At 41.0% G+C, this 27552-nt stretch overlaps 1 protein-coding gene across 1 annotated transcript; it reads left to right on the forward strand.

Moving 5' to 3' along the window:
- Positions 1-202: 202 nt before the first annotated feature.
- Positions 203-27538, forward strand: TUBD1 (tubulin delta 1). The gene is made up of 9 exons (XM_021704165.1): positions 203-295; positions 1118-1333; positions 4389-4536; positions 5331-5547; positions 6434-6665; positions 13955-14119; positions 21306-21446; positions 25489-25672; positions 27194-27538. The coding sequence occupies exons 2-9, from the start codon at positions 1162-1164 to the stop codon at positions 27294-27296; spliced, it is 1362 nt and encodes a 453-aa protein (XP_021559840.1). The 5' UTR covers positions 203-295; positions 1118-1161; the 3' UTR covers positions 27297-27538.
- Positions 27539-27552: the final 14 nt, after the last annotated feature.

The raw sequence follows: 27552 nt of genomic DNA on the forward strand, positions 1-27552 counted from the left end.
CAGCCGAAGCCTCTTACGGTAGCTAGATCGTGCGCATTCTCGGCTAAAGCTTTTGATGGACAATGAGCATGCGTACCTTGTCTGAAGTTGATAAATTGAAATTGAACATGCGTAATTAACCTTTCTGAATAGAGGGGGGGAAAAAACACACACACAACAAAACTCTTCGTTTGTGAACATGCGCAACTCGTTCTCCGTAGCCTTTTTTTAAAATCGAAAGTGAGCATGCGCATAATGAGGGGGTTGGCCCTCTGAAGTTTGAACGGGACGGAAACGGCTGGTTCTGGGTCTGCGAGTGAGTGGGGTTTATGGGGAGCTCCTGGGACTGGTAGGGAAAGGGAGAAACTTGGTTTTGCTATTCTATTTCGGTGGCTTTGCGAAAGTCACATAACCTTTCAGAGTCTCAGTTTTCTTATCTATTAAATGAGAATACCTAGTTTGCAGGGTTGTTTGAACATTGTAAGTACAGTCTGGCTCGAAAGCCCCTGCTCTTTCCAGTGCTGCGAAGACCTGGTGTGAGGTCTTTACCAAAAATTGTCTCTTTTCATTGTTAAAAATAGTGAAGACTTGCTCTCCTGTTTCATCTAGTCCTCTCTTTCCAAGCTTTGTCTTCCTTGCTGTCTAAACAGAAGTCTTTCTTGTGTTATTGTAGTTACCAGGCCAGAAAGTGATTGGTAGAGAGAAAGTCATTAGTTAGAAGAGAGAAAATTAATGTTAATTAAAGGTACAGTTGTTGAGCTAACTTCTGTGTTCTGTGTGTCCCTGTAGTATAAAGTATGTACTAGGAATTCCTTCAACTAGCATTCATTTTGTTTTGTTTTGTTTTGTTTTAAATGCATGCTTAGGGACACAGTGAATACAAATCAGATTTCAGACACTATTGAGCTGTCTGTGAATGCATTTGGGTACAGTAAATTCCAAATCCCAAAAATATGTAGAGAAAGAAAACAACTTCCTTGAATGATTAGCTCCTTAGACAACATAGCTATTTCATCTACAACACCATATATATGGCATTTTTAAATTATGTTTTTTATTGATGTACATCTGACATTTTATTTGTTCCTTGTTTATTGGTACTGTAGTGGTTCTCAAAGCCTATATTTTTCTATTACAGGTTGCTCACTTTTTTGAGGGAATAGGCCTAGTTTGCATCTCAGCATGTCAATAGTAACAGTGCAACTTGGTCAGTGTGGTAATCAGATTGGTTTTGAAGTATTTGATGCTCTATATACTGACTCACACTGTCCCCAGGGACTCTGTTCTAAAAGAGAGAATGAGGCATATCAAGCATCTTGCAAAGAAAGATTCTTCAGTGAGGAGGAAAATGGAGGTATGTGTGATCCATCTGTATTCCTCTCCTTTATCTGACACCTCTTCAAGGCCAGGTCCTCAATCCACATGGTGTCTGAACCCCATCTCTTCCCATCTTTCTAGGGAATGACTTTGCTCTCAGCCCTTTGTTTCTGTGTTAACAACCTTTGCCTCTCCACTGGCAACTTCCTGTTAGCATATGAGCATGCTCAGATCTCACCAACCTAAAACCAACCAACCAAACAACATACAACTACAGCTTTTTTTTCTTTTCTTTTCTTTGGTTTTTTAAAGGCTTATTCCCTGGGGCGCCTGGGTGGCTCAGTCGGTTAAGCATCTGCCTTCAGGTCAGGTCATGATCCCAGGGTCCTGGGATCGAGCCCCGCATCGGGCTCCCAGGTCAGCAGGGAGCCTGCTTCTCCCTCTCCCTCTGCCTGCTGCTCCCCCTGCTTGTGCTCTCTCTCTGTCAAATAAATAAAATCTTTAAGAAAAATATTTTATTCCATTTTGTGTGTAGGCACTGTGGGGTAGTATAGAGTACAGAGATTTGGAATTTGGAATAAGCGTTGCAATTTTTTTTAAGTAAACTCTACCCCCAATATGGGGCTTGAACTCACAACCCCAAGATCAAGAGTCACGTACTCTACCGACTGAGCCAGCCAGGCATCCCAAGCTTTTCTTTTCCTTCTTATCTCTCTACCTTCTCATCTAAGATTCTCAAACCAACTACAGTCCTGCTTTAAGCCCTACACCACTACTGAAGTGCTCAAAGAAAAGTTCCTAGGGGAGTGGAGGGATGGGGTAACTGGGTGATGGACATTAAGGAGGGCATGTGATGTAATGAGCATGGGGTATTATATAAGACTGATGAATCACAGACCTGTACCTCTGAAACCAATAGTACATTATATGTTAATTAAAAAAAAAAAAGTTCCGGGCACCTGGGTGGCTCAGTTGGTTAAGCGACTGCCTTCGGCTCAGGTCATGATCCTGGAGTCCCGGGATCGAGTCCCGCATCGGGCTCCCTGCTCGGCAGGGAGTCTGCTTCTCCCTCTGACCCTCCTCCCTCTCATGCTCTCTGTCTCTCATTCTCTCTGTCTCAAATAAATAAATAAAATCTTTAAAAAAAATAAAAATAAAAAATAAAAGTTCCTAGTGGGGAACCTGGGTGGCTCAGTCGGTTAAGTGTCCAACTTTTTTTTTTTTTAAGATTTTATTTATTTATTTGACAGAGCGAGACACAGCGAGAAAGGGAACACAAGCAGGAGGAGTGGAAGAGGGAGAAGCAGGCTTCCCACCCAGGCACCCCAAGCATCCAACTCTTGATTTCAGCTCAGGGTTGTGAGATCGAGCCCCGCATCGGGCTGGATGCTGGGTGTGGAGCCTGCTTAAGATTCTCTCTCCCTCTCCCTCTGCCTTTCCCCTCCTCCCTCTCTTAAAAAAAAAAAAAAGTTCCTAGTAATCTCCTAGATCCAGTGACTGTTTCTCTTTTCTCAGTTCACTTAACTTCTGTCCTGGATTTTATAACATTAACTATAAAACTCCTTATTTATTTATTTATTTTTAAAGATTTTATTTATTTATTTGACACAGAGAGAGAGCACACAAGCAGGGGGAGCAGCAGAGGGAGAGGGAGAAGCAGGCTCCCCACAGAGCAGGGTGAGCCTGATGTGGGACTCGATCCCAGGACCCCAGGACCATGACCTGAGCCGAAGGCAGTCGCTCAACCAACTGAGCCACCTAGGCGCCCTCAAACTCCCTCTTTAAAACTCCCCTTAGTCTCTGAATTTTTCTTTTCCAGTGGTTGCATCTCAGACTCTCTCTCCTCTGTCCTCACTGGTATAGTTCCCTCTGGGCAATTTCAGTTACTCTTGTAATTTGCAACTTCTTTGACACTAGTGATTCTCAAATCTGCAGCCTAGCCTCTCTTCAGAGTTGCAGACTGATTAGTGGACATCTCCACCTGCATCTCCCTGTGTACCTCAAACTCAACATCTCCATACCCTAGGGCATTCATTATTTTTCCTTTAGAACTTGGGCTCTTACTGCCCACATACCATCAAACAATCATCTGCTGCTTAATTTACCTCCTACATATCTCTTCTCCCCTTTCCATCTTCACTGCCATTGGCTTAGTTCTGGCTCTTGTCCTCTCTCACCTGAATTGTTTCAAGACATTCCTTCTAGTTTCCCTGCCTTGACTCTTGTGTCTATCATATCTACCTTCCACACTGCTGTATTTAAAAAGTCATCTGATGGGGCCCCTGGCTAGCTCAGTCGGTAGAGCGTGTGACTCTTGATCTCAGGGTTGTGAGTTCAAGCCCCACATTGGGTGTAGAGATTACTTAAAAAATAAATTGAAGGGATGCCTGGGTGACCCAGTCATTAAGCGTCTGCCTTCGGCTCAGGTCATGACCCCAGGGTCCTCGGATCAAATACCGCATCGGGCTCCGTGCTCAGCAGGGAGCCTGCTTCTCCCTCTGCCTGCCGCTCCCCCTGCTTGTACTCTCACTTGCTTGCTCTCTCTCTGACAAATAGATAAATAAAATCTTTAAAAATTAATTAGTTAAAAATAAAAGCCATCTGACAATTCCTCACTTGCTTAAACATTTTCAGTGGTTTCACATTATCTTATAGATAAAATTTTAAGCTTTTTAGCACTCCATACCAGGACTTCCAAGGTCTGAGCCCGGCCTGCTTTGGGTCGTACCACATCATACTGCGATTAAGTTTTATCTCTTGCACTACTGCTTCTAGGGCTAGATTGATGTTGTCTTCATCTCTGTGTTCCCAGCACAGTGCTTGGCACATTGTGAGCTCTCAACAGATGTTTGTAGACCTGACCCAGGGATCATTTTAGCCCACACTGATTCATTCTACTTAGTAGAATGCTAGGCATTATGAACCATCTGTATATGCCTGCTGCTGCCCACCTTAATTTCTAAGCAGTATGACAGATCTTTCTATCCTTAACCTTTGGACTTTTTTTTGGGGGGACCTAGAAATTTGTGCTCTGAAATAACCCAAATAAGACATATGAAATATTTTTCTTTTGGTCTTTTTGCTACCTCTAGTTCCAGTTGCCCGGGCTGTACTTGTTGATATGGAACCTAAAGTTACCAGTCAAACACTATCAAAGGCTGCCCAGTCTGGCCGATGGAAATATGGCCAGCATTCATGCTTCTGTCAAAAACAAGGTTCTGGAAACAACTGGGCATATGGGTAAGAGTAATTCCTCATGATTTCGGTTTAGATACAGCTACCTGGACGGCATAGTTACAGCTGCATAGTTGATATACCAAGCACATAATCTAGAAATTGCTATTTTAAAATTTAGAGAGTGACTTCACTCGGAAGAAACTCTTCATTCTATCTCATGTATGTCTGTGCTTCAGGTCCAGGTACTGATAAAACCAAGGATCTCTTGCTGCAGGGTTTTCCACTTCATCACTGTCGTTCCACCAACTAACTTATTATCAAAACAATATCTTTATCTGGCAGGTATTCCAGCTAATAGGGAACACAACAAGGCAGTAGTATGTCCTAGGGTTCTTTGGAAAATTCTGATGCCTGGGTCTTACTTCAGAAATTCTGATTTAATTGGTTTAGGATGAAGCCCGGGTATTGGGATTTTTATAAAGCTTCCCTCGGTAATTCTAATGTGCAGCAAAGTTTGAGAACTACTGCTTTAGGAGTATTATTATGAATATTGAATATTATTTTGTACCATAAGCTTGCAGAACTACCTGGTAACTGAAGTCTTCAGCTACAGGAATGGCCTATAAAAGAGAATTTTCTGTACCCAGTAAATTCACTCTCCCCACAGTCCTATTCATCTATTCCATATATTTAACGTGTGTATTTTAAATTTTATCAGTCAGGGCACTTGTACCTTTCATGAGAGCTAGTTCACATCCATGGGTTTTAAAAAACCTTCCCTATCCTGTATCTTCCTGTCTTGCCTCTTTCTGAATAAATTGAAAGGTGTTTGTATTTGTTTCTTTTGTGTTGCATAGTTACTCTGTTCATGGACCCAGGCATGAAGAATCTATAATGAACCTAATCCAGAAGGAAGTGGAGAAATGTGACTCTTTGAGTGGTTTTTTCATTATAATGAGTATGGCTGGGGGCACAGGATCAGGGCTAGGAGCCTTTGTTACACAGAATTTACAAGATCAGTACTCAAACTCTTTGAAAATGAATCAGATTATATGGCCTTATGGAACTGGTGAGGTATGAACATATTAATTGAAAATTTTTATATTTTGGGGGCGCCTGGCTAGCTCGGTTGGAAAAGATGTGACTCTTGATCTCAGGGTTGTAAGTTTAAGCCCCATATGGGGTGTAGAGATTACTTAAATAAAGCTTAAAAAAAAGAAAAGGAAAATTTTGTATTTTGTATTCTTTGAAGTGAAATAAATATAGGTAAAAGATTGATCTCACCCTTTCTTTGGAAATGTCAAGTCACTACATCAGGAGTCATTCATTATGTAATACAGTACTTCTGTGAACAATTCATTTAACTTTGCTTAAACTTTTCTAGACGAATGAGGTGTCCTTGTTTTAAAAAATTCCAAAGGAGACAATTGTGCATCTTCTCTCAGGAACCCATTCCTGGATTAGTCCCTGTGGCTATAGTATGTAAAGGAGGGACCTTGACCTCATGTTGGGGTTCATCATGCCATTGCCAACCTTCAAAGAATTTTCCTTTCTTTCCATTGAGAGGAAATGTCTATATAGATCAATTTCCTGTTGATCAGCCTTGTAAGAGAAATAATAAAATGGAGATGAGTTAAGTCACTATAGGAAATGCTGTAGGAAGAAAGTGTGATAGTAGTAATCACTGTTTTTTGAGCCCTTACAAACAGCAGGACACTGTTCTAAGTGCTTTACTTGCATTCTATCATTAATCCTTACAACTCTAGGAGCTGGTATAATTACTGTCCCGGCTGTACAAGTGAGAAAACTGAGGCTTGGAGAGATTACATAACTTGTCCAAGATCATAGATCTAGAAAGTGACAGAGCTGGGATTTGAATCCAGGCAGGATGCCCTTCAAATCTATCCTCTTAACCACTCTTTTCCCTTGCCTTTTTTTTTTTCTCACTTTTCCTCTCCAGGTTATTGTCCAGAACTACAACTCCATTTTGACTCTTTCTCACTTGTACCGATCTTCAGATGCCCTCCTTGTTCATGAAAATGATGTTCTTCATAAGATCTGTGCGAAACTGATGAACATCAAGCAGATCTCCTTTAGCGATATAAACCAAGTCCTTGCACATCAGTTGGGAAGCGTGTTCCAGCCTACGTATTCTGTGGAAGGCTCATGTCACTACAGAAGAAATCCATTAGGTATTTGTCCTCTCGTATGTAATTTGTAGGGAAGTCTTATGTTCTGAAAGCCTCAAAGTTACTCCCCACTGGCTCTTCCTCTCTGTCTGAGGATACACTCAGGTTTCCCTCCTCTCAAAAACCTCCTAAAGAGCTACCTCACTCTCCAGCTGTCTTACTGAAGTTTTGAGAAGTTATAAATTTCTGAAGAGTTGTGATACCCATTGACTCCATTCTTCAGGATCCTTTCTCTTCTTCTTCTTTTTTTTTAACAGCAACTTTGACATGTAATTCACATACCATACAATTCACTCATTTAAAGTATATGATTCCATTTTTAGCGTATTCACAAATGGTGGTTGTACAACCATCATTCTCATCACCCCATAAAGAAATCCATCATTCTTTTTTTCAGCTTGTCAAGTGGTGCCTTATCAATTCAAACCATCTAGATGCAAATAACTCCATAATCTATACCCTCCTCAGTCCTAATCTCCTTCCCAAATAGTCGCCCATCCCAATTTTCTTAATTGCCTTCTGCTTCTTTAAATTTAGATTATTCTGAATGGATCCATCTTTTTCTCCTTCCCTCTCTCTCCGGCTCCCTCTTCCTTAATTTCTAACACCTGGATTTCTCCCACGGTCCTCATATCTAATCAGTATGTTCAGACCTGTTGGTGCCATCTCTGCCGTCTGCCTGCATTCTTCCCCCTCTTTCCCTGTCTGTCTGACATTGGTTCAGGGTGTCAGTATCTCTCAACTAATACTGCATACTCTCTCTAAATACAAAGTAAACTAGCCTCTTTCTATTCTTTCTCTCTCCCTCCCCTCCCTCCCTCCCTCTCTCTCTCTCTCTCTCTTTTTCATAAAAACAGAGCTTACATCAAGTTGACATTCCTGTCTTAAGGTGGTCCTAACCCTGGATTCCTTCCTGTTTCCTGCCTCTTCCGCCTGCAGTCCATCTTGCACAGTGACTGCAAAAGAGCCTCCCCAATGCACAGGTCTAATTCTTGTACTCTCCTGTTCATCCTGTGGCCACATTTGTCAGAATTCCTTATCCTGGCCTCCACATTATGCCCTGAACCCTAACTTTCTAGCTTCATTACCTCCTGCCTCCTCTGCATGGATCCCTACCTACTTTTTATCCTATCTCCACTGTCTTCCTTCAGTCTGGTTCTTTCCAGCCCTGATCCCTTTGCTCATTGTTCCTTCTCTGTAGTAATTGCTTCCTCCCTCCCTTCTTCACCTCTATTGAAACCTTAACTCATCCTTCAGTGTCCAATTCAAGTGATAATTTTTCTTTTTTTTTTTTTTAAAGATTTTTTTTTTATTTTTTAGAGAGCGAGCGAGAGAGAAACAGCATGAGAGGGGAGAGGGTCAGAGGGAGAAGCAGGCTCCCCGCTGAGCCGGGAGCCCGATGTGGGACTCGATCCCAGGACCCTGGGATCATGACCTGAGCCGAAGGCAGATGCTTAACCATCTGAGCCACCCAGGCACCCGTGATAATTTTTCTATAAAGCTTTCCTACTGAGGCCTTTATGTAAAATAGCCCTCTTTTCTCTAAACTTTAAGGCATTCTCTATATCTCTTTTATGTCACCTAATATTTTTTAGCTTTATTATTTCTTTAAGTGTGTTTGCTTACCTTTAAAAGTAACAGGTAGGGAAGTCTGGGTGGCTCAGTTGGTTAAGTGTATGCCTTCGGCTCAGGTCATGATCCCAGGGTGCTAGGATCGAGTCCCACATCAGGCTCCTTGCTCAGCAGGGAGCCTGCTTCTCCTTTTGCCTGCTGCTCCCCCTGCTTGTGCGCTCTCTCTCCTCTGACAAATAAATAAATAAAATCTTAAAAAAAAAAAAAAAACTTTAAAAGTAACACGGGGGCTTGGGTGGCTCAGTCGGTTGAGCATCTGCCTTCAGCTCGGGTCATGATCTCAGAGTCCTGGGATTGAGCCCTACATCCGGCTCCCTGATCAGCAGGGAGTCTGCTTCTCCCTCTCCCTCTGCTGCTCTCCCTGCTTGTGCTCTCTTGTTCATGCTCTCTCTCTCAAATGAATGTATAAAATCTTCTAAAAAAATTTAAAAATTAAAATTAAAAAAATAAAAGTAGCACACACACACACCCCTATTCAAAGAGTGCAAAAGGGGGGCTGCCTGGGTGGCTCAGTCGTTGAGCATCTGCCTTCAGTTCAGGTCATGATCCCAGGGTCCTGGGATCAAGCCCTGCATCAGGCTCCTTGCTCAGCGGGGAGTCTGCTTCTCCCTCCCCCTCTGCCTGCCACTCTGCCTACTTGTGCTCTCTCTCTCTCTCTGTCAAAAAAATAAAATCTGTAAAAAAAAAACAAAACAAAAAACAAAGAGTGCAAAAGAGTATGCAATCAAAAGTTAGTGTCCTTCTCACCCTTTCCCAGATGTTACCACTGTCACTAACACCATGCATTTCCTTAGAAAGGGATTCTGTCATGTGCATATTATGTAGTCCCACTCATTTGCAGCTTCCTTGGAGACCTGTATCTTGTTAATTTCTCTGTATGTCATAGTACTTACCATGTTGCACATCTGTTCACTCAACCAATATTTATTGACTTCCTACTATGTGCCAGTCACTATGCTAAATGTTGGGGATCCAGTGGGAGCCAATGCAGACATTGTGTTCACTGTGAAATGGGAAGGAGAGACATTAAACAAATAAATTACACCAGAACATATAATTAAAAACTGAGTGAAGTGCTCTGAAGGAACGAAGTACAGTTTCAGGAGAATGTGTCACGAAGAGATCAGACTTAGGCTACAGGGGCAGAGAGGGCTGCTCAAGGAAATAACACTTGAGCCGAGAGCTGGATAAGGACTCGGACATGACTTAGCCAAGGGAGGGAGGAGATAGTAGCATGTGCAGAGGGAATAGCACGAGCAAAGGCCTTGCAGCAGAAGGAAGCGTGGCACATCAAAAGAGAGAAATCCAATGGCACTGGAGTGCAGAGAATGGGGTAGGGGGTGCCTGAAACCTGAGGCTAATGTGGTGAGCAGGGGCAGGCCTTGCAGGTCCTTGTAAGCCATTTAGAGGCCTTCCTCATCACCCAAAGAAAAGGGGAAAACTGCTGAACAATTTTAAGCAGGTTAGTGACATAATCACTTTTACTTTTGAAAAATCCACTGGACTGCCTGTGGATAGCTGATTGGAGGTTGAGTCTGCAGGCTTGTCTAGTGATTCCTCACTGGACCTCATTGAGAAAATAAAGGCACTTAGTCACACAGGAGCTCTCTCGACTCCCCCACCACGTTTGCAAGCCTTACTGTACTGTCTAGACTCACCTTTGCACTTCACCTGGTGTTACAGTGGGAGAAGTGTCCTGCTCCTATCAAAGGCTGATCTCTCGCTTGGCTTCTGGGTCTCAATCCCTCTCCTTTCTCAGGGACTTAATTCGTCACTCATCTCTTGTCCTCCATGCGTCTTTCCTGGATTACTGCCATTAACAACTCTCTGGCATCTCTCACACTGAAAATACCCTCCTTTGACCTCACCTCTAGTGACTGAACCCATTTCTCTGTTATTCTTTAGAACAACGCAAGGGTGTCTGCCCTTGTTGTCCTCTCCTCTTCATCTCTTTACTCTTCAGCCCACTCTGCTCTAGTTTCTCCAACCCCCACTTTTCTGAAATTGCTTTTTACAAGTCACAAGTATGTCCACATTGCCAAATTCAGTGGACCCTTTGCTGTCCTCGTTTCTATCAACCTGTCAGTAGAATTTGGCATGGCTGACCTTTGGTCTTCCAAATCTTCTCTTTGTCTTTTGTGACAGCCCTCTCCTGATTTTCCTTCTATCTCAGTGACTACTTCTTTTATTTCCTTCTTTTCTCTTCTTTTGGCTCCTCTTCCTTTTCCCAAGCTCTCAATGCTGGTCTTGGACCCTCTCCCTGATAACTGGCCCACTTTCATGGCTCTAAACACCATCTGTATTCTCCAGCCTGCTGGTTTATCTCCAACTCCGACCAATTCCCTTAGCTCCAGATTTCTATATCCAGCAGCCTTCCTGTATGACATCTGTATGTACACATTTCATGGACATCCCAAACATAATGTGTCAGAAACAGAGAGCTTTCTCCCAGAAGCTTGTTTCTTTCTCACTCCCTCAGTTGCTCAGTTTTAAAATCTTAGGTCTAGGGCTGCATGGAGCCTACAGGGGAAAAAAAAAAAGATTCTAAAATCTTAGGTCCAGCTTTCTTATAGTGAAGTCTACCATTGCCTCAATTGTATGTGATCCAGCTTCTGTCTTCTAGGTTCCCTTCTTTCCTGCCATTCTCTCCGTTCAGGGGCACAGCCTCGGGGGCCTCTTTACTCATCATACAGCCCAGCTCATTCTCACCAGGAGGTCTGTTCTTGCTGTCCTCATCAACTTCCTACTCCCTCTATCAGGAATATTCTCCTGGCCATTTCCCATTCATCTTCCCAGTCTCAGGTCGCTGTTACCTCCTTAAAATGGCCTTCCATGATGATCCTATTTGAGGAGTGAGTGTCTATAATATCATCCCATTTGTTCCCTTCCCAGCACTTATCACTCTCTGACGTTGTTTTTGTTCACTTATTACCATTTTTATTCTTTGTTTCTAACCACTAGAATAGAGGCTCTGTGAAGGCAAGGCCTTGCTCACCACCATGTCCCCTGTCCTCAGAACAGTGCCTCTCATATAATAGGTCCTTGCTAAAGGGGACTAAATAAATGGAGCTAACAAGGATGGATTTGAAAGCAATTGGGGGTAGGGTAAAGTGCACAGGACTAGGTGATGGATTGGATCTGGAAAATGACATAAAGGGAGGTGTAGAGCAGAATTTGTGAGGCCCTGATTTGCATATCAGTATAAATTGTAGTGCTGTTCACTAGCGCTGGGGACGCTGAAAAAGGATGTGGTTTGTGGGGCACAGTACAGGCCAAGGAAAGAGGTGGGTCTTAGACGTGTTGAGTGTGAGGTGCCTTCGCCATACCTAATGGAAATGTCATGTGAGGAGTTGGCTGGAGCGCAGCCAACCTGGTCTTCCCCCTTCAACCTTTGCCAACCCAGGGGCACCTAGGTGGCCCAGTTGTTGAGCGTCTGCCTTCGGCTCAGGTCATGATCCCAGGGTCCTGGGATCGAGTCCCACATCGGGCTCTCTGCTCTGTGGGGAGCCTGCTTCTCCCTCTCCTCCCCACTTGTGCTCTCTATCTCACTATCTCTGTCTCTCTCCTTCAAATAAATTTAAAAAATCTAAAAAAAAAACCTTTGCCAACCCACAGTCTTTCCTTAAGTATAGCAGCCAGAACTCTGACTTTGTCTAAAAGGTTAAATCCTGTTAGATCCTGTTACTCTCCTACTCAGAACCTTCAAGAGGTTTCCCGTCTCACCCAGACTTAAACCCAAAGTCCTTGGAGTCATATGTAAGGCTTTGCTCTGTCTGGTTTCCCACTGCTTTGTTGATCTTATATCCTGCTACTCACTCTCTTCCAGCCACATTGGCCTCCATGCCGTTTCTCAGGTATGTCTGCCGTGCTCCAGAGTCTCTGCACTAGATGACCTCGGATATCCACATGGCTCCGCTCAGGTGTTTGAGGAGATGGCACCTTTACAACAAAGCATCAGCGTTAGTGGGCAGCAGTGTTTGGCATCTAAATTCTGAGGGGTCCCATCTGTGAGATGGGGCGACTTGCTAAAGCTGTGCTCTGACAGGCTCAGAGAACGTGAGGATAGAGGCTGGTCCAAGACTGGGTTTTCACTAGAAAGATCTGATGAAGAGAAAAGGGCAAGTAGCTGGGTTTGGAGAGAAGTGAAGCAAGGGGAAGACTAATGGACTGAGAAGTCAAAGTCCGTGGGTTAGTTAGTCTTATTCCATAGGCTGCTATAACAAAAGTGCTGTATACTGGGTGACTTATAAACAACAGAAATTGATTTCTCGTGGTTCTGGAGTCTGGGAAGTCCCAAAATCGAGGCAGCAGTGGTAGAGTCTGGTCAGGGCCTGCTTCCTGGTTCTCAGATTGCCTTCTCACCATGTCCTCACATGGCAGGAAGGGCTAGAGAGCTCGGTAGGGCCCCTTTTATAAGGACACTAATCCCATTCAGGAGGGCTCCACCCTTACCATACCATCACCTCGGGGGTTAGGATTTCAGTATATGAATTTGAGGGGGGAACAAACCTTCAGTCCAAAATAGGGTCTCAGTGGGTCCCAGAATGGTTAAAATGAGAGCGGGTGAACAAGAAGGCTGGAGGGAAAAGTAGACTGTGACAATTAATAATTCATGTATTAGTGCTCAGGCTATGTCCGTTGACTGTTACTTGTTTATTTGTGCTGTGCAATAGAATTCAGCTCTAGGTATTTTTACAGAAAAGGATTTTTATGTTTAGAGGAAACTCCATTGGCCATAAGATCAATTTGTGCAGCACTTTGTAGACGTTTTTGTCAAAATCTGTTCTTTTCCTTAGGATATACGATATGAGTTTGTACTGTTATAAAATTTACATTTCATGTTGTTATAGTAATATATTTTTCTCCCTCCTCTAGTTTTTTTCTATAAATATACAAAACAGCTCTGAATGCAAAACAAATTAGCCTTTCTCCATAATCCTGTTTCATTACAAATATAAGTTTCTAAAGATAGGCATATTCCTGTCTTTAGGAATCACTGATCATGTCTTTTTTCCTAGAAGAGTTTGATTTAAAAGGTTCTGATTACCATTTAACTAGGTAAAATAAATAAGAGATCTATGAAAATTTTCTAAAGGAATGTTTAGTGAATAGAAAATGATGATAAAAGCATAGTCGTTCTCATGCTTACTTTATTTTCCTGGGGTGTAGCTAAATATTTCATTCATGTTTCCAGTTTCTTAGCTTCTAAATTCTTGTTTCCTTTTTGGCAAAGTGTCTTTTCTCACTCGTGCTAAAATAGGTGCCAAAATATGTAATCTGAAATAGACATTGTCTCTGAAATTCTATTTTTCTTTTTTTTTTTTTAAAGATTTCATTTATTCATAAGAGACAGAGAGAGAGAAAGAGAGAGAGAGGCAGAGGGAGAAGCAGGCTCCCCGCCGAGCAGGGAGCCCCTTGCGGGATTCAATCCCAGGACCCTGGGATCATGACCTGAGCCGAAGGCAGACGCTTAACCATCTGAGCCACCCAGGCGCCCTGAAATTCTATTTTTCTATTTACGTTTTTAAATTTAAGCAATTCTGTTCTTGGAGGAGAAAACATGTTTGGCCCCTAAAACCATCAAACCACAGTTGTGTATGGGCCAATGGAAATGTAATGGAATTTAAAAGTTTAGTTCAGATTTTTTTTTTTCTTTACAGGAGACTTAATGGAGAATTTAGTTCCCCATCCTGAATTCAAGATGCTGGGTATTCGTAACATTCCTCAAATGTCTGAGAACTCACTGGCATACAGCACATTTACTTGGGCTGGCCTCCTCAAACATCTGAGACAGATGCTCATTTCTAATTCAAAAATGGAAGAAGGTAAAGGGTATTTTAAAAATATGCAGGCCACAAGCTGGGAAAAGTGCCTGTACTGGAATTCAATTGCTTGGCCAGTTGAAATAATGGTGCCTTCTTCTGGTGAGGGAGGCCCCCTCAGAAACTCACCAGGACATCCCAGGAGGGTTCCTTAATCACTTCACAGTTTCATTTCCCAAAAATGAAAAAAAATGTCAGAGGAGCGTGACATTTATTTTTTTTAAGGTTATTTATTTATTTATTTTTAGTAATCTCTACACCCAGCATGGGACTCAAATTCACTAACCCGAGATCAAGAGTCGCACACCAGCTGCCGCTATTTCATTTTATTTTTCTCAGAGTGATATATGCACGTATTTTTAAAAAATCAAATAGTCAAACCTGCTGATATTAAGCCTTCTTCAATTCATCCAGGTTCTGTAGGGCATGTTCTGCCTGTCCATTAAATGTTAATGAATCCTAAAAAAAAAAAAAAAATCAGATAGTCAAAACTCATCTAAGTGTATACTTATATCCGTACATTGCATTGTATGTAAGTTATATCTCAGGTTTTGTTTTTTAAAGCCAAGTAATTGTCCAATAGGAATTTATAACAAGGAAAAGAGCAGTTCCCTGTCCCACACGTCCCCCCTACCCCAATGAAACTACTTTCAATGTTTTTACCTGTGTTTTTCTGGAATTCCCCTCCATATTTCTAAGTATCTTGCTTATACTGTTACTTATTTTATATTTTATGGTTACAACATACTTTTGAATTAGATTAGTTTTCGGTGTTTATATTACTCTTGATAGGTAGATATTATTTACAGTTGAGCCACGTACTGTATACATAGATTAAATCCTATTTCATGTACAGTTAATTTTTTCTTCCTCTGGTTGATAATTACACTTATTTGGGGTATAAGACACTTACTTGTCTGGCTCAGTTGGTAGAGCATGCAACTCATGTTCGAACCCCACACTGGGTGTAGAGACTACTTTACAAAAATTATACTTACTTGGTCAGTATTCTGTGTGCCTATCACTCATCTGTCCCTAAATTTTTCCATAAAAATGGATCCCTTCTCCACATATTCAAACCCATCAGGTACTCTCTTACTTTCGCTGTCTGCTTGGAAATGTCCCTTTTGGAGACCTCATCCTCTTGTTGCTGCCCTGGTTGCTCTCCGGGCTTGATGAGCAGCCAGCACCGACATCTCTGCCTCATTCTGTGTTCTATCTGATTTCCGAGATTTCACATCTGCCTTTTTTTTTGGTTTATTCCCTCATATTGATAGACCACACTCTCCAGGAGCTTCCGAAGAAAAAGTACAGGGAAGGTAAAAAAAAAAATTTAAAGCTATATAAATGTCATTATTCTGCCCTTACATTTGATTGATAGTTTGCTCAGGTATAGGATCTGAGGGTGGGGAGTCATTTTTGCTCAGAATTTTGAAGGCATTGTTCTGTTACCTTCCAGCTTCCAGTGGTGCCGTGAAGTCCAACGTCAATCTGATTCCTAATCCTGTTTTGTTCTCTCTTGAATCTTTTAGGATTTCCTCTTTGTCTCTAACATTCTGGAATTCCTTAGTGTGGATCCTCCATTCTCTCAGTAGAATGTAAGCTTTAGAAGGGCAGAGACTTCTATCTGTTTTGTTTACTGTTGTATCTTCCGAGCCTGGAACGCAGGGCCCAGCGCGGCGGCCAGAGCCTCCCTGGGTTAGCCTTTCCTGAGCAGACGGCTTCTAGGGCGAAGCGGGGCACACCCTCTGCTGCCGGGAGTGAGGACGTCTCAGGCTCTCCCCACTCCGTGCACTAATGCTCTTGTTTTCCCCTCTTTCAGAAGTCCTGGCCTGTTTCCAGGACCTCCGCTGGGGGCAGAAATATCAGCTTTCTCTGGTTGCTAAGTCAGCCACCGCTGGTTCATTGGCTTGCCAGCTTCCAGTGTTGTTCCCATGATCTTCTCTTCCCTTCCCTGTTTTCTTGTTTATGCCTTTTAAAAATGTCTGTGATTGTCTTGTTAGTGAGATTTTGGGAGAGATGGAAAGTAGACTGGTATGTTCAGTCTGTCATGTTTAACTGGAAATCACTACTATTAGTGATTATTTGAGCAGCATATATTTTATCACAAATAACAATGACAGGTTTCAATACTATGAAAGCGGATGGATTTCCTCTACATTTACGTACCAGTGATACCTTATGGATTGTAGATCATAGTGCCTGAGATCTGGAGATAAATAGAAATGTTACATCTTAAAGGAATGCTTACCAAATTTTTTGGCCTCAGTACCTGTTTTTCTAGTAATACCTATTAACATCTCAAGGAACACAGTGTTCCTCAGGGTATAGTATAAGACGTGCTGCTCTGAGCTCTCTTAGGTCAATAAACCACAGTTTGCTTAGTCATTTTCCCATGCAGAATCTTGAGTGTCAACATTTTTTCACAGTAATAGATACAGCTTTGAACATATAAATATTTTCATATATATGAGTATATATGAATAAATGTATTTATGTCAACAGGTTGAGACAAATAGCTTTAAAAATCTTCATATATATATATGTATATATATATATACACCCCCGAGAAACTGCCATATAATGGTGCCTTCTTCTGGTGAGGGAGGCCCCCTCAGAAACTCACCAGGACATCCCAGGAGGGTTCCTTAATCACTTCACAGTTTCATTTCCCAAAAATGAAAAAAAATTTCAGAGGAGCGTGACATTTATTTTTTTTAAGGCTATTTATTTATTTATTTTTAGTAATCTCTACACCCAGCATGGGACTCAAATTCACTAACCCGAGATCAAGAGTCGCACACCAGCTGTCGCTATTTCATTTTATTTTTATCAGAGTGATATATGCAGCGGGGAGTCTGCTTGAGATTCTTTACCTTTGCCCCTCCCGCCCTCACTCACACTCTCTCTAAAAATAAATACATCTTTTTAAAAGGAAGGGAGGGAGGGAGGGAAAGAAAGAAGAAAGAAAGAAAAAGAAAGGAAAGAAAGAAAGAAAGAGAAAAAGAAAAACCTCTCCTAAAGCCATCTGCCCTGCTTCAATCGAGACTTTTTGCCCTCAACAACCAGGGGACACTTGTCACCCTGGATATTCTCTTTGCCTGTCTCCTGGGTTGGATATTCTGCTGTGAAGGTTTAGGCAAAGCCCAAGTGATCTGGGGAAAGAGGAGGGGAGGGGTCATGGTTTTTTTGGGTTTTACTAGATCTCTCTGGTTTCATTATGTACCTTACCTGTAACTCTGCCTTGTGCTCTCCAGACCAGAGACCCTCAATCATATCCTCTCCAGAATGTAAACCTTTAGTTTTATGCTGGGGTAGGGAAGAGGCAGTCGTCATGCTAAACAGACAAGTTTAGCAACATTCCTTAATCAGGAGTCAAACATAGATGGTTCTCTACATGATAGCAAAGCTAGTTTAAGAGCCAGTGACTTAGTGTTTTCATGGATCCCCTTAAAGAATGGTGTATCACCAATGCTGTGCAGAGACAGAGGACAGTAATGTGTGAAAAAACATTGGCATCATTAACGCTGAGTCAAAAAGTGAGAGTCACTGTGAAAACATTTTAGAAAAACCTTAACCAATTTATTTTGTTACATTTTTTATGGTTGCTCAAGAATGATACGATTTTTAAAAATCTAAACCTAATTTACTCTAAAAGAACTCTTTCAATAAGTATAAAATTTAATGATCTAAATGAATCATTTAATTGACATAATTTGACATTTTTTTTCTCTTATAATCAATGGTGTCTTAGATGGAAGGAAATACAACATTGTGGATTTATATCCTTTTTTGTTACATGGGTTGCAGATATTTTTCTCCATCATTTTTGTCTTTTGTATTGTATTTTTCACCATATGGAGGTTTTCCATTTTTATGTGAGCCGTATATCTTCCTATTTTATAGATTCTGAGCCTTGCCTCAGATATAAAATATTTAGTATTCCCCAGTATTTTTATAGTTTTATGTTTAATATTTAAGTTTTAACCCATCTGGGGCTTATTTTTATTTCTGATAATGCCTTTTTTGTTACTTCTCTTCCCATTTTAAATTTTATTTGCTTAACTTTTCCCTTTTCATTTTTTATACGTTAGTTTTTCAAGGGCCTAACTTTGGAAGGCTTCATGTCTTTTTTCTTTTTGAAACTTTTATTTATTTATTTTTGAAACTTTTACATAATGTTGATTACCTTTTATTTCTAGGTAATATAGAGTGATGAATTATCTAACAAATACAGCTTTTAGGGGGGCCTGGGGGCTCAGTCCGTTAAGTGTTCCTGCTGAGCGGGACCCTGCTTCTTCCTCTCCCTCTGCCACTCCCCCTGCTTGTGCTCTCTCTCTCTCTCTCTCAAATCAATCAATAAATCAATCAATAAACAAAATCTTAAAAAAAAAACTGGCTTGTGATAATGGTTGCATAACTCTGCAAATTACTAAAAACATCACCGAGTTATACTCTTATCATAGGTGAAGCATATGGTATATAAATCACACCTCAGTAAAGATATTTAAAAATTTATGACCTACTGTAAAAGCTGTATTTGTTTGTTTTTTAAGATTCCATCTATTTGGCAGAGAGAGAGCACAAGCGGGGAACGGCAGGCAGAGGGAGAGGGAGAAGCAGGCTCCCTGCTGAGCAGGGAGCCCGATGTGGGGCTCAATCCCAGGACCCTGGTGTCATGACCTGAGCCTAAGGCAAATGCTTAACCAACTGAGCCACCCAGGCACCCATATCACAAGCCAGTTGTAGAACATGTCCATCACTTCAAAAAAATCCTTGTGTTCATTTGCAGTCAATTCCCATTTTTATTCCTACTCCCAAACAACCACTGGTGTGCTTTCTGTCTCTATAGATTTGCCTCTTTTGGACATATAATATAAATGGAAGTAGACAATATATAGTCTTTTGTGTCTGACCTTTTTCACTTCGTGTCTTTGAGGTTCATCCACGTTGTAGTATATATCAGTAGTTCAATCTTTTGTATCGCTGAATGGCATTCCATTAGATGGATATACCACATTTTGTTTAGATGTCCAACAGTTGATGGATGGTTAGCTTGTTTTCACTTTTTGTCTAAATGAATAATGCTGCTGCGTACATTTGTATAAAGTCTTTGGACATATGTTTTCAGTCTCTCTTTTTTTTTAGAATATCTCACAAACGTGCGATTTACAATGACTTTTTTTTTTTTTGAGATTTTATTTATTTATTTGACAGAGAGAGACCCAGCCAGAGAGGGAACACAAGAAGGGGGAGAGGGAGAGGGAGAAGCAGGCTTCCTGCAGAGCAGGGAGCCCGATGCGGGGCTCGATCCCAGGACCCTGGGATCATGACCTGAGCCGAAGGCAGACGCTTAACAACTGAGTCACCCAGGCACCCCCAGTCTCTTGATTATATACCTATAAGTGGCATTGCTGGGTCAAAGGATAAGTCTGTGTTTAATGTTTTGTAAAATTGCTATACTTTTTCCAAAGTGGCTACACCATTTTACATTCCCACAAACAGTTTAAGAGGGTTTCAGTTTTTCCACATCCTTGCCAACATCTGACATTGTTAGTCGTTTTGATTATAGCCATTCTAATAGGTGTTAAGTAATGTCTCCTTGTGGTTTCAATTTGTGTTTTCCTAATGACTGTGATGTTGAGCATCTTTTCATATGCTTGCTAGATTTGTTTATCTTCTTCAGTGAAATTCTGTTCAAACATCTTTCTGACTTTTAAATTGGCTTGTTTGTCTTATTATTGAGTTCAGCATGCCAAAATTTTTGGTTTCTTGTGTTTCTATTTTTGTTGAAAATCAATCTGTTGCTGTGTGCTGAATTTTGTCCCTATCCCACGTATACTTTAAGAGTATTTTCTTTTTTTTAATTTAAATTCAATTAGCCAACACATAGTACATCATTAGTTACAGATGTAGTGTTCAACAACTCATCAGTTGCGTATAACACCCAGTGTTCATCATATCACGTGCCCTCCTTAATGTCCATCGTTCACCCAGTTGCCCCATCCCCTCGCCTGTCTCCCTCCAGCAACCCTCAGTTTCCCATAGTTAAGAGTCTCTCATGGTTTGTCTCCCTCTCTTACTTCTTCCCCTTCAGTTTTCCCTCCCTTCCCTTATGATCCTCTGCACTATTCCTTATATTCCACATATGAGTGAAACCATAAGATAATTGTCTTTCTCTGCTTGACTTATTTCACTCAGCATAATACCCTCCAGTTCCATGCATGACAATGTAAATGGTAAGTACTCATCCTTTCTGATAGCTGAGTAATATTCCATTGTATATATTAAGAGTATTTTCTTCGGGCACCTGGGTGGCTCCGTCGTTAAGCGTCTGCCTTCAGCTCAGGTCATGATCCCGGGGTCCTGGGATCGAGCCCCGCATCGGGCTCCCCGCTCCGCGGGAAGCCTGCTTCTCCCTCTCCCACTCCCCCTGCTTGTGTTCCCTCTCTCGCTGTGTCTCTCTCTGTCAAATAAATAAATAAAATCTTTTTTAAAAAAAGTATTTTCTTAATATTTCTACATGACTGGTCAGTTTTCAATCCTATTTTTGTTTTGTTTCTACATCCCTTAACATTTTTGTATGTATTCTGTTTGTTCCCACAGGTGTATAAAGTAAGGTTCACCCTTTTTAGGTGTATGGTTCTATGAATTTGGACAAACCTCTATAATGTGTAACCTCCACCACAATTGAGATAGAATGTTTCCACCATCCTAAAAAGTTCCTTCATACTTTGTAGGCACTCTCTGCCCCCCACTCCAGCCCCTAGCAACTACTGATCTGAATTTCATTCCTATGGTTTTGCCTTTCCCAGAATGTTCTATAAATGGAATCCTACAGTATGTAATTTTTTGAGTCAGGCTTGTTTCACTCAGCATAATGCTTTTGAGATTTATCCCTGTTGTTTGTTATGTGCATTAGTAGTTTCTTTTTACCGGTGAGGAGAAACCCATTGTGTGCATATACCACCATCCTTTAATACTCTATGAAGAATATTTCATGCCTTTCTCAGGATTGAGTAGTTTGAATCACTTTAGGTCAACCAGATAAGAATTTTTAAACATTTAGTAGAAAAAGCAACTTTTATGTATCAAATAAAAATTTATGTAAAATATACATACCGTAATATGTTTTTCTCTTCTTGCTCAGAGCTTTTTTTAAAATCTCTTGCTTCTTTTCCTTTGGTAGGTATTGATTGGCAGGTACGGCCTCCTTTACCAGGACTTCCTACTCTGGGTAAAGCGTCTCTCAACAGGGGGCTTCATTTTAACATGTCCATCGCCAACTTGGTCATCCTTCGTGGGAAAGATGTGCACAGTGCGGATCTGGGTAAGCGGAAGTTAAGGTGCAATTAATATGTACATTTTGTACATCTACATGGTAACACATTTTTTTTTTTAAAAAGGAAGTCCCTGAATTTATTTTTAAAGAAAGGAAAATCATAATTTTGTGTTTTAGTAGCAAAATGTAACCATCGTATCAGTTAGTATGTGACCGGACACCAAAAATAGAAGTGATTGAAACAAGATACAGGTTTAATTTTCTTCTGAACCTTGCTGTTCTTATTGTCCTCACCTTATAGCTTCCTCCTTGTAGTCCAAGGCATCTGTCTGAGCTTCACCATCAAATCACATAGGTATGAGCATGCCGCCCGCCTCCTCCTAGGGTTGCACACCATACTAGTGTTTATATTACCTTTTATTGGGGCTGACTCATGTGCTACAGCTAGCTGCAAGAGTGGCCATGAGCACAGTTAAAATTTGGGGGTTCTCTTACTAAAGAAGAAGGGGAGAATAGGTCATGTAGCATAACTAGTGGTCTCTGTGACAAGCATTTTGTTACAAAACTTTCAGGAAGTTCGAAGAGCAGTAACCTGTCAGCTTTGTATTTTTATGGAACATCTCCAAGTTTGTCTTATCTTTATTTGATGGTTTTGTTTTATTTTTTTAGAGATTTATTTATTTATTTTGGAGAGAGAGAGTGCATGCGCGAACGAGGGGAGGGACAGAGGGAGAGAATCTCAAGCAGACTCTGCTGAATGCAGAGCCTGACAAGGGCCTTGATCCCACGACCCATGAGATCACAACCTGAGCCAAAACCAAGAGTTGGATACCCAACCAGCTGAGCCACCCAGGTACTCCTTATTTGATGATTTTAGCAGTATCAAATTGGCTGCTTCTAGCTGTGATATAAAGAAAACCAGTCCCACATCGGGCTCCTTGCTCAGCAGGGAGCCTGCTTCTCCCTCTGCCTTCTGACCCCCCTGCTTGTGCTTTCTCTCTCTGACAAATAAATCTTAAAAAAAAAAGAAAGAAAGAAAGAAAAGAAAGAAAACCAAATAATCTAGTTCCTGTAATACACCTTTGATAAGAAAGTGGTAATTAAAAGGGATCATTTCAAGTCTGTCAAATGGTATACTTTCTCCCACCTCAGAACATTTTCTTCATATTCTTCATTGTAGATTTTAAATTAAGAGAATTAATAAGAGGATATATAAAGTAATCAAACTTCCAAAAATGTATCCACAGCAAATGACATACATACAGAGAGGTGTTCTTGCAAAGATATTCACTGAAATATCTTTCACACAGAAATGCAGAAACAGGGCGCCTGGGTGGCTCACTCGTTAAGCGTCTGCCTTCAGCTCAGGTCATGATCCCAGGGTCCTGGGATCGAGTCCCACATCGGGCTCCCTCCTCGGGGGGAAGCCTGCTTCTCCGTCTCCCATTCCCACGGCTTGTGTTCCTGCTCTCACTATCTTGGTCTCTGTCAAATAAATAAATCAAATCTTTAAAAAAAAAATGCAGTAACAACCTAAATGCTCAACAGTAGGAAATGTGTTAAATAAATTATGGTATACTCATATAATAAAACATTATGAGTGATATTTATTGACATGGAAAAGAGGTTCACAACATATTACTGAATGAAAACAAATTACGGAACAGCGTTTTTGTAAAATTACAGACACAAGGTCAGCAAAATGTTCATGGTCTTCTCTGGGTGGTAACATTTCAGATGTTAGTTGACTTTTAAATTTTCTTTTTTTTTGTTTGTTTCAAGTTTTTATTTAAATTCCAGTTAGTTGGGGCACCTGGGTGGCTCAGTCATTAACCGTCTGCCTTCGGCTCAAGTCATGATCCCGGGGTCCTAGGATCAAGCCTCGCATCGGGCTCCCTGCTTGGCGGGAAGCCTGCTTCTCCCTCTCCCTCTCCCCCTGCTTGTGTTCCCTCTCTCGCTGTGTCTCTCCCTGTCAAATAAATAAATAAAATCTTAAAAAAATTTAAAAAGAAAAAAGAAAAAGGAGGGCGCCTGGGGTCTCTGTCAAATAAATAAAATCTTTAAAAAATTAAATAAATAAATAAATTCCAGTTAGTTAACATATAGTGTAATACTAGTTTCGGTGTCGGATTTAGTGACTCATCAGTGACACACAACACCCAGTGCACATCACGGGTGCCCTCCTTGATACCCATCACCCATTTAGCCCATCCCCCACCTACCTCCCCTCCAGCAACTGCCAGTTTGTTCTCTGTAGTTAAGAGTCTGTTTTATGGTTTGCCTCTCTCTCTTTTTTCCCCTATGTTTGTCCCTTTTGTTTCTTAAATTCCACATATGAGTAAAATCATATGGTATTTGTCTTTCTCTCACTGACTTATTTCATGTAGCATAATACACTCTAGCTCCATTCATGTTGTTGGAAATGACAAGATTTAATTCTGTTTTATGGCGAAGTAATATTCCATTGTATATGTATACCACAACTTCTTTTTTTTTTTAAGATTTTATTTCTTTATTTCAGAGAGATGAGAACACGAGCTGGGGGAGGGGGACAGGGAGAGGGAAAGAAATCCTCAAGCATACTCCCCACTAAGCGGGGAGCCTGATGCAAGGCTCGATCCCAGGACCCCAAGATTATGACCCAAGTGGAAATCAAGAGTCAGACACTCAACCAACTGAACCACCCAGGCGCCCCTGTATACCACAACTTCTTTATCCATTCACAGTCAATGGACATTTGGGTTCCTTCCATAATTTGGCTATTGTTGGTAATGCTGCTATAAACATCAGGGTGCATGTGTCCCTTTGAATCAATATTTTTGTATCCTTTGGGTAAATGCCTACTAGTGCAATTACTAGGTCTGAGGGTAGCTCTATTTTTAACTTTTTGAGGAACTTCCATACTGTTTTCCAGAGTGGCTGCACCAGTTTGCATTCCCACCAGCAGTGTTAAGAGGGTTCCTCTTTCTCTGCATCCTCACCAACACCTGTTATTTCCCGGGTTGTTAATTTTAGCCATTCTGACTGGTGTGAGGTGGTATCTCATCATAGTTTTGATTTGTATTTCCCTGATGATGAGTGATGTTGAGCATCTTTTCATGTGTCTGTTGGCCATCTGGATGTCTTCTTTGGAAAAATGTCTATTCATGTCTTCTGCCCATTTCTTAACTGGATTAATTGTTTTTTGGGTGTTGAGTTTGATTAGTTCTTTATAGATTTTGGATGTTAACCCTTTATCAGATATGTTATTTGCAAATATCTTCTCCCATTCTGAAGGTTGCCTTTTAGTTTGGTTGATTGTTTCCTTCGCTGTGCAGACTTTTTGTCTTGATAAAATCCCAATAGTTCCATTTTTGCTTTTGTGTCCCTTGCCTCCAGAGACGTATCTAGTAAGAAGTTGCTATGGCCGGGGCGCCTGGGTGGCTCAGTTGGTTAAGCGACTGCCTTCGGCTCAGGTCATGATCCTGGAGTCCCTGGATCGAGTCCCGCATCAGGCTCCCTGCTCGGCAGGGAGTCTGCTTCGTCCTCTGACCCTATCCCCTCTCATGTGTTCTCTCTCAAATAAATAAATAAAATCTTTAAAAAAAAAAAAAAAGTTGCTATGGCTGAGGTCAAAGAGGTTGTTGCCTGTGTTCTCCTCTAGGATTTTGATGGTTTCCTGTCCCCCATTTAGGTCTTTCATCCATTAAATTTTCTTCGTAATACTTTTCTGAATGGTGTGAATTATTTTTTTTACAATGAATATGGATCATCTATGCAAAAGCAATATAAAGCTAGTTTCAAAGATTTTTATTTATTTTTGTGAGAGAGAGAGAGTGTGTGCACGAGCAGGGGGAGGGGCAGAGGGAGATGCAGACTCCCCACTGAGCAGGGAGCCTCGTGCAGGACTCATCCCAGGACCCTGGGATCGTGACTTGAGATGAAAGCAGACGTTTAACCAACTGAGCCACCCAGGCACCCATAAAGCTAGTTTTAAAAGGCAAAACAAAAGGAGACTTCTGGTGAAATGAATAAGAAAATATGTTTATTAATTTGTTTCCAAAATTAATGATTTATGATGTAAACAATGGCTTGTGTTGTTTTACTCTAGGAGGATTTAAAGATTCAGCTCTCTATACTTCTTGGTTAGAGCCTATTAATGCTTTCAATGCGTGGAAAACCCACCGAGCCTTTAGCAAATATGAGAAGTCTGCAGCATTGGTCAGCAATAGCCAGTTCTTACTAAAACCACTTGATACGATTGTGGGCAAAGCGTGGAATATGTTTGCTTCAAAGTAAGTAAAAAATAAATCTACAAACCTTTCTAACCTTAGGCAGATAATATCTTAAAACACAAGGCAGGACCTGGAATGTTTTAGTCTGTTTGGTTTGCTGTAACAAAAATAGCCCAGACTGGGTATCTTATAAACAACAAAATTTATTTCTCAGGAGTTCTGGAGACTAGGAAGTCCAAGGTGAAGGTGTTGGCAGATTCGATGTCTGATGAAGACCTACTTTCTGGTTCAAAAGTGGTTTCTTGTGTCCTCAAATGGCCGAAGGGGCAAAGAACCTTTCATGGGCCCCTTTTAAAAGGGCACTGATCCCATTCATGAGGGCTCCACTCTTGTGACTGAATCACCTTCCAAAGCCCTCGCCTCCTAATACCATCATCTTGGGGGTTAGGATTTCAATGTACCAATTTCAGGGGAATACAAACATTCAACCTATAGCCTGGAGTAAGCATGGCTACCACTGTAGGTATGAAACTGGGTCATGTTACTTCAGGTGTCATTTTCTTATCTGCACAGTGGGTCTACGCTGAGGATATGTGGTGAGGATTAAATGTGATAATCATGTAAAGTTACCTACTACAGTGCTGTTATTGACTAGTCATTTCTAAATGAAATGAAATGAAAGTAGAAATTTCATTATAAGGATGGGACAATAAAATAGTTTTCCAAAATAAGACCCTTGAAAGAATGGAAGAGATTCTGATCTTGTTCAGCAAGAAATATTCCAAGTTCAACTCCATCTGCTAAGAAACGTCTGCTTGATACTAAGAAATGTGTTATCAGATTTCCTGACCTCGGCCACAATTACTTAATGTCAAAGCAAAATTCCCATATCAATGGGCAAGACCTTTACTGTGATTAGTCAGGATTCCCAAGGGCCCCCCATCCTGCACGTGGCTGTTCCATAAGCCCCCACTCCCAGGACTGTGAACTCTGTCCGTTTCCTGGTATTGTTCTCTTCCCATTCCCATTAAATGGCAGCAGCCCTTATTACCTCAGTTTAATCCATGTCTGTCCTTGGCATTCTTTTTAACATGACTTCTCCTGCCTCAGGACATTTGGGGGTATGAGATATTCAAAGAACCACCTGGCATAAGTGCAAATTACATGTCTGAAAAATACCTGGGACACTTCACTTCATTCCTAGAACTGGATTAATGTGTTTCTGCAGTTTCAAGGCTTAGGTAAAAATTCTCAGGCACTTTTTAGAGTTGATACTGAACCCAGTCATCTCTGTAGGGTGTTGAATATGTGCTGGGTTCAATAACCAAATCTAAACATGCTTCTTTTTCCTGTGTGCTTCTTATTGTCACTCTCTTGAACGCTAAAAAGACAGGGAGCTTGACATAAACTTTCAGAGTTTGCTAATCTTTGGAATTAACATTGAAGCAAATATAAGACATTTAAGAGATTCTGCCATCCTCAAATATTCATGAGCTAGGAAAGTTCTATTTATTGTTTGATTTTAAGAGTTATTCATTTGCCTGAGATTTTTTATTTTACATTTGCTGTTTCTTTCACCAGAGCCTACATTCATCAGTACACAAAATTTGGAATGGAAGAAGAGGACTTTTTGGACAGTTTCACATTGTTAGAACAGGTTGTTGCCAGTTACTGCAACCTCTAATCTCGAACAAAGGAAAAAAGTACCTTAAGTCATTTTTGGGCTAAAATATTTTCAATAGTACTTTCTCTGTACAGTTTTCAAATGTCTACCTGTTAAAGTAACAAAGTCAAATGCTGTTTCCTTTGGCATATTATGACCACGGAAAAGGAGGAAAACCTTTTAAACCGAGAACATCATGTTTTCTTTTTTTTTTTTTTTTAAGATTTTATTTATTTATTTGACAGAGAGAGACACAGCGAGAGAGGGAACACAAGCA

Source organism: Neomonachus schauinslandi, chromosome 15 (genome assembly GCF_002201575.2).
Source record: "Neomonachus schauinslandi chromosome 15, ASM220157v2, whole genome shotgun sequence".
NCBI classification, from domain to species: domain Eukaryota; kingdom Metazoa; phylum Chordata; class Mammalia; order Carnivora; family Phocidae; genus Neomonachus; species Neomonachus schauinslandi.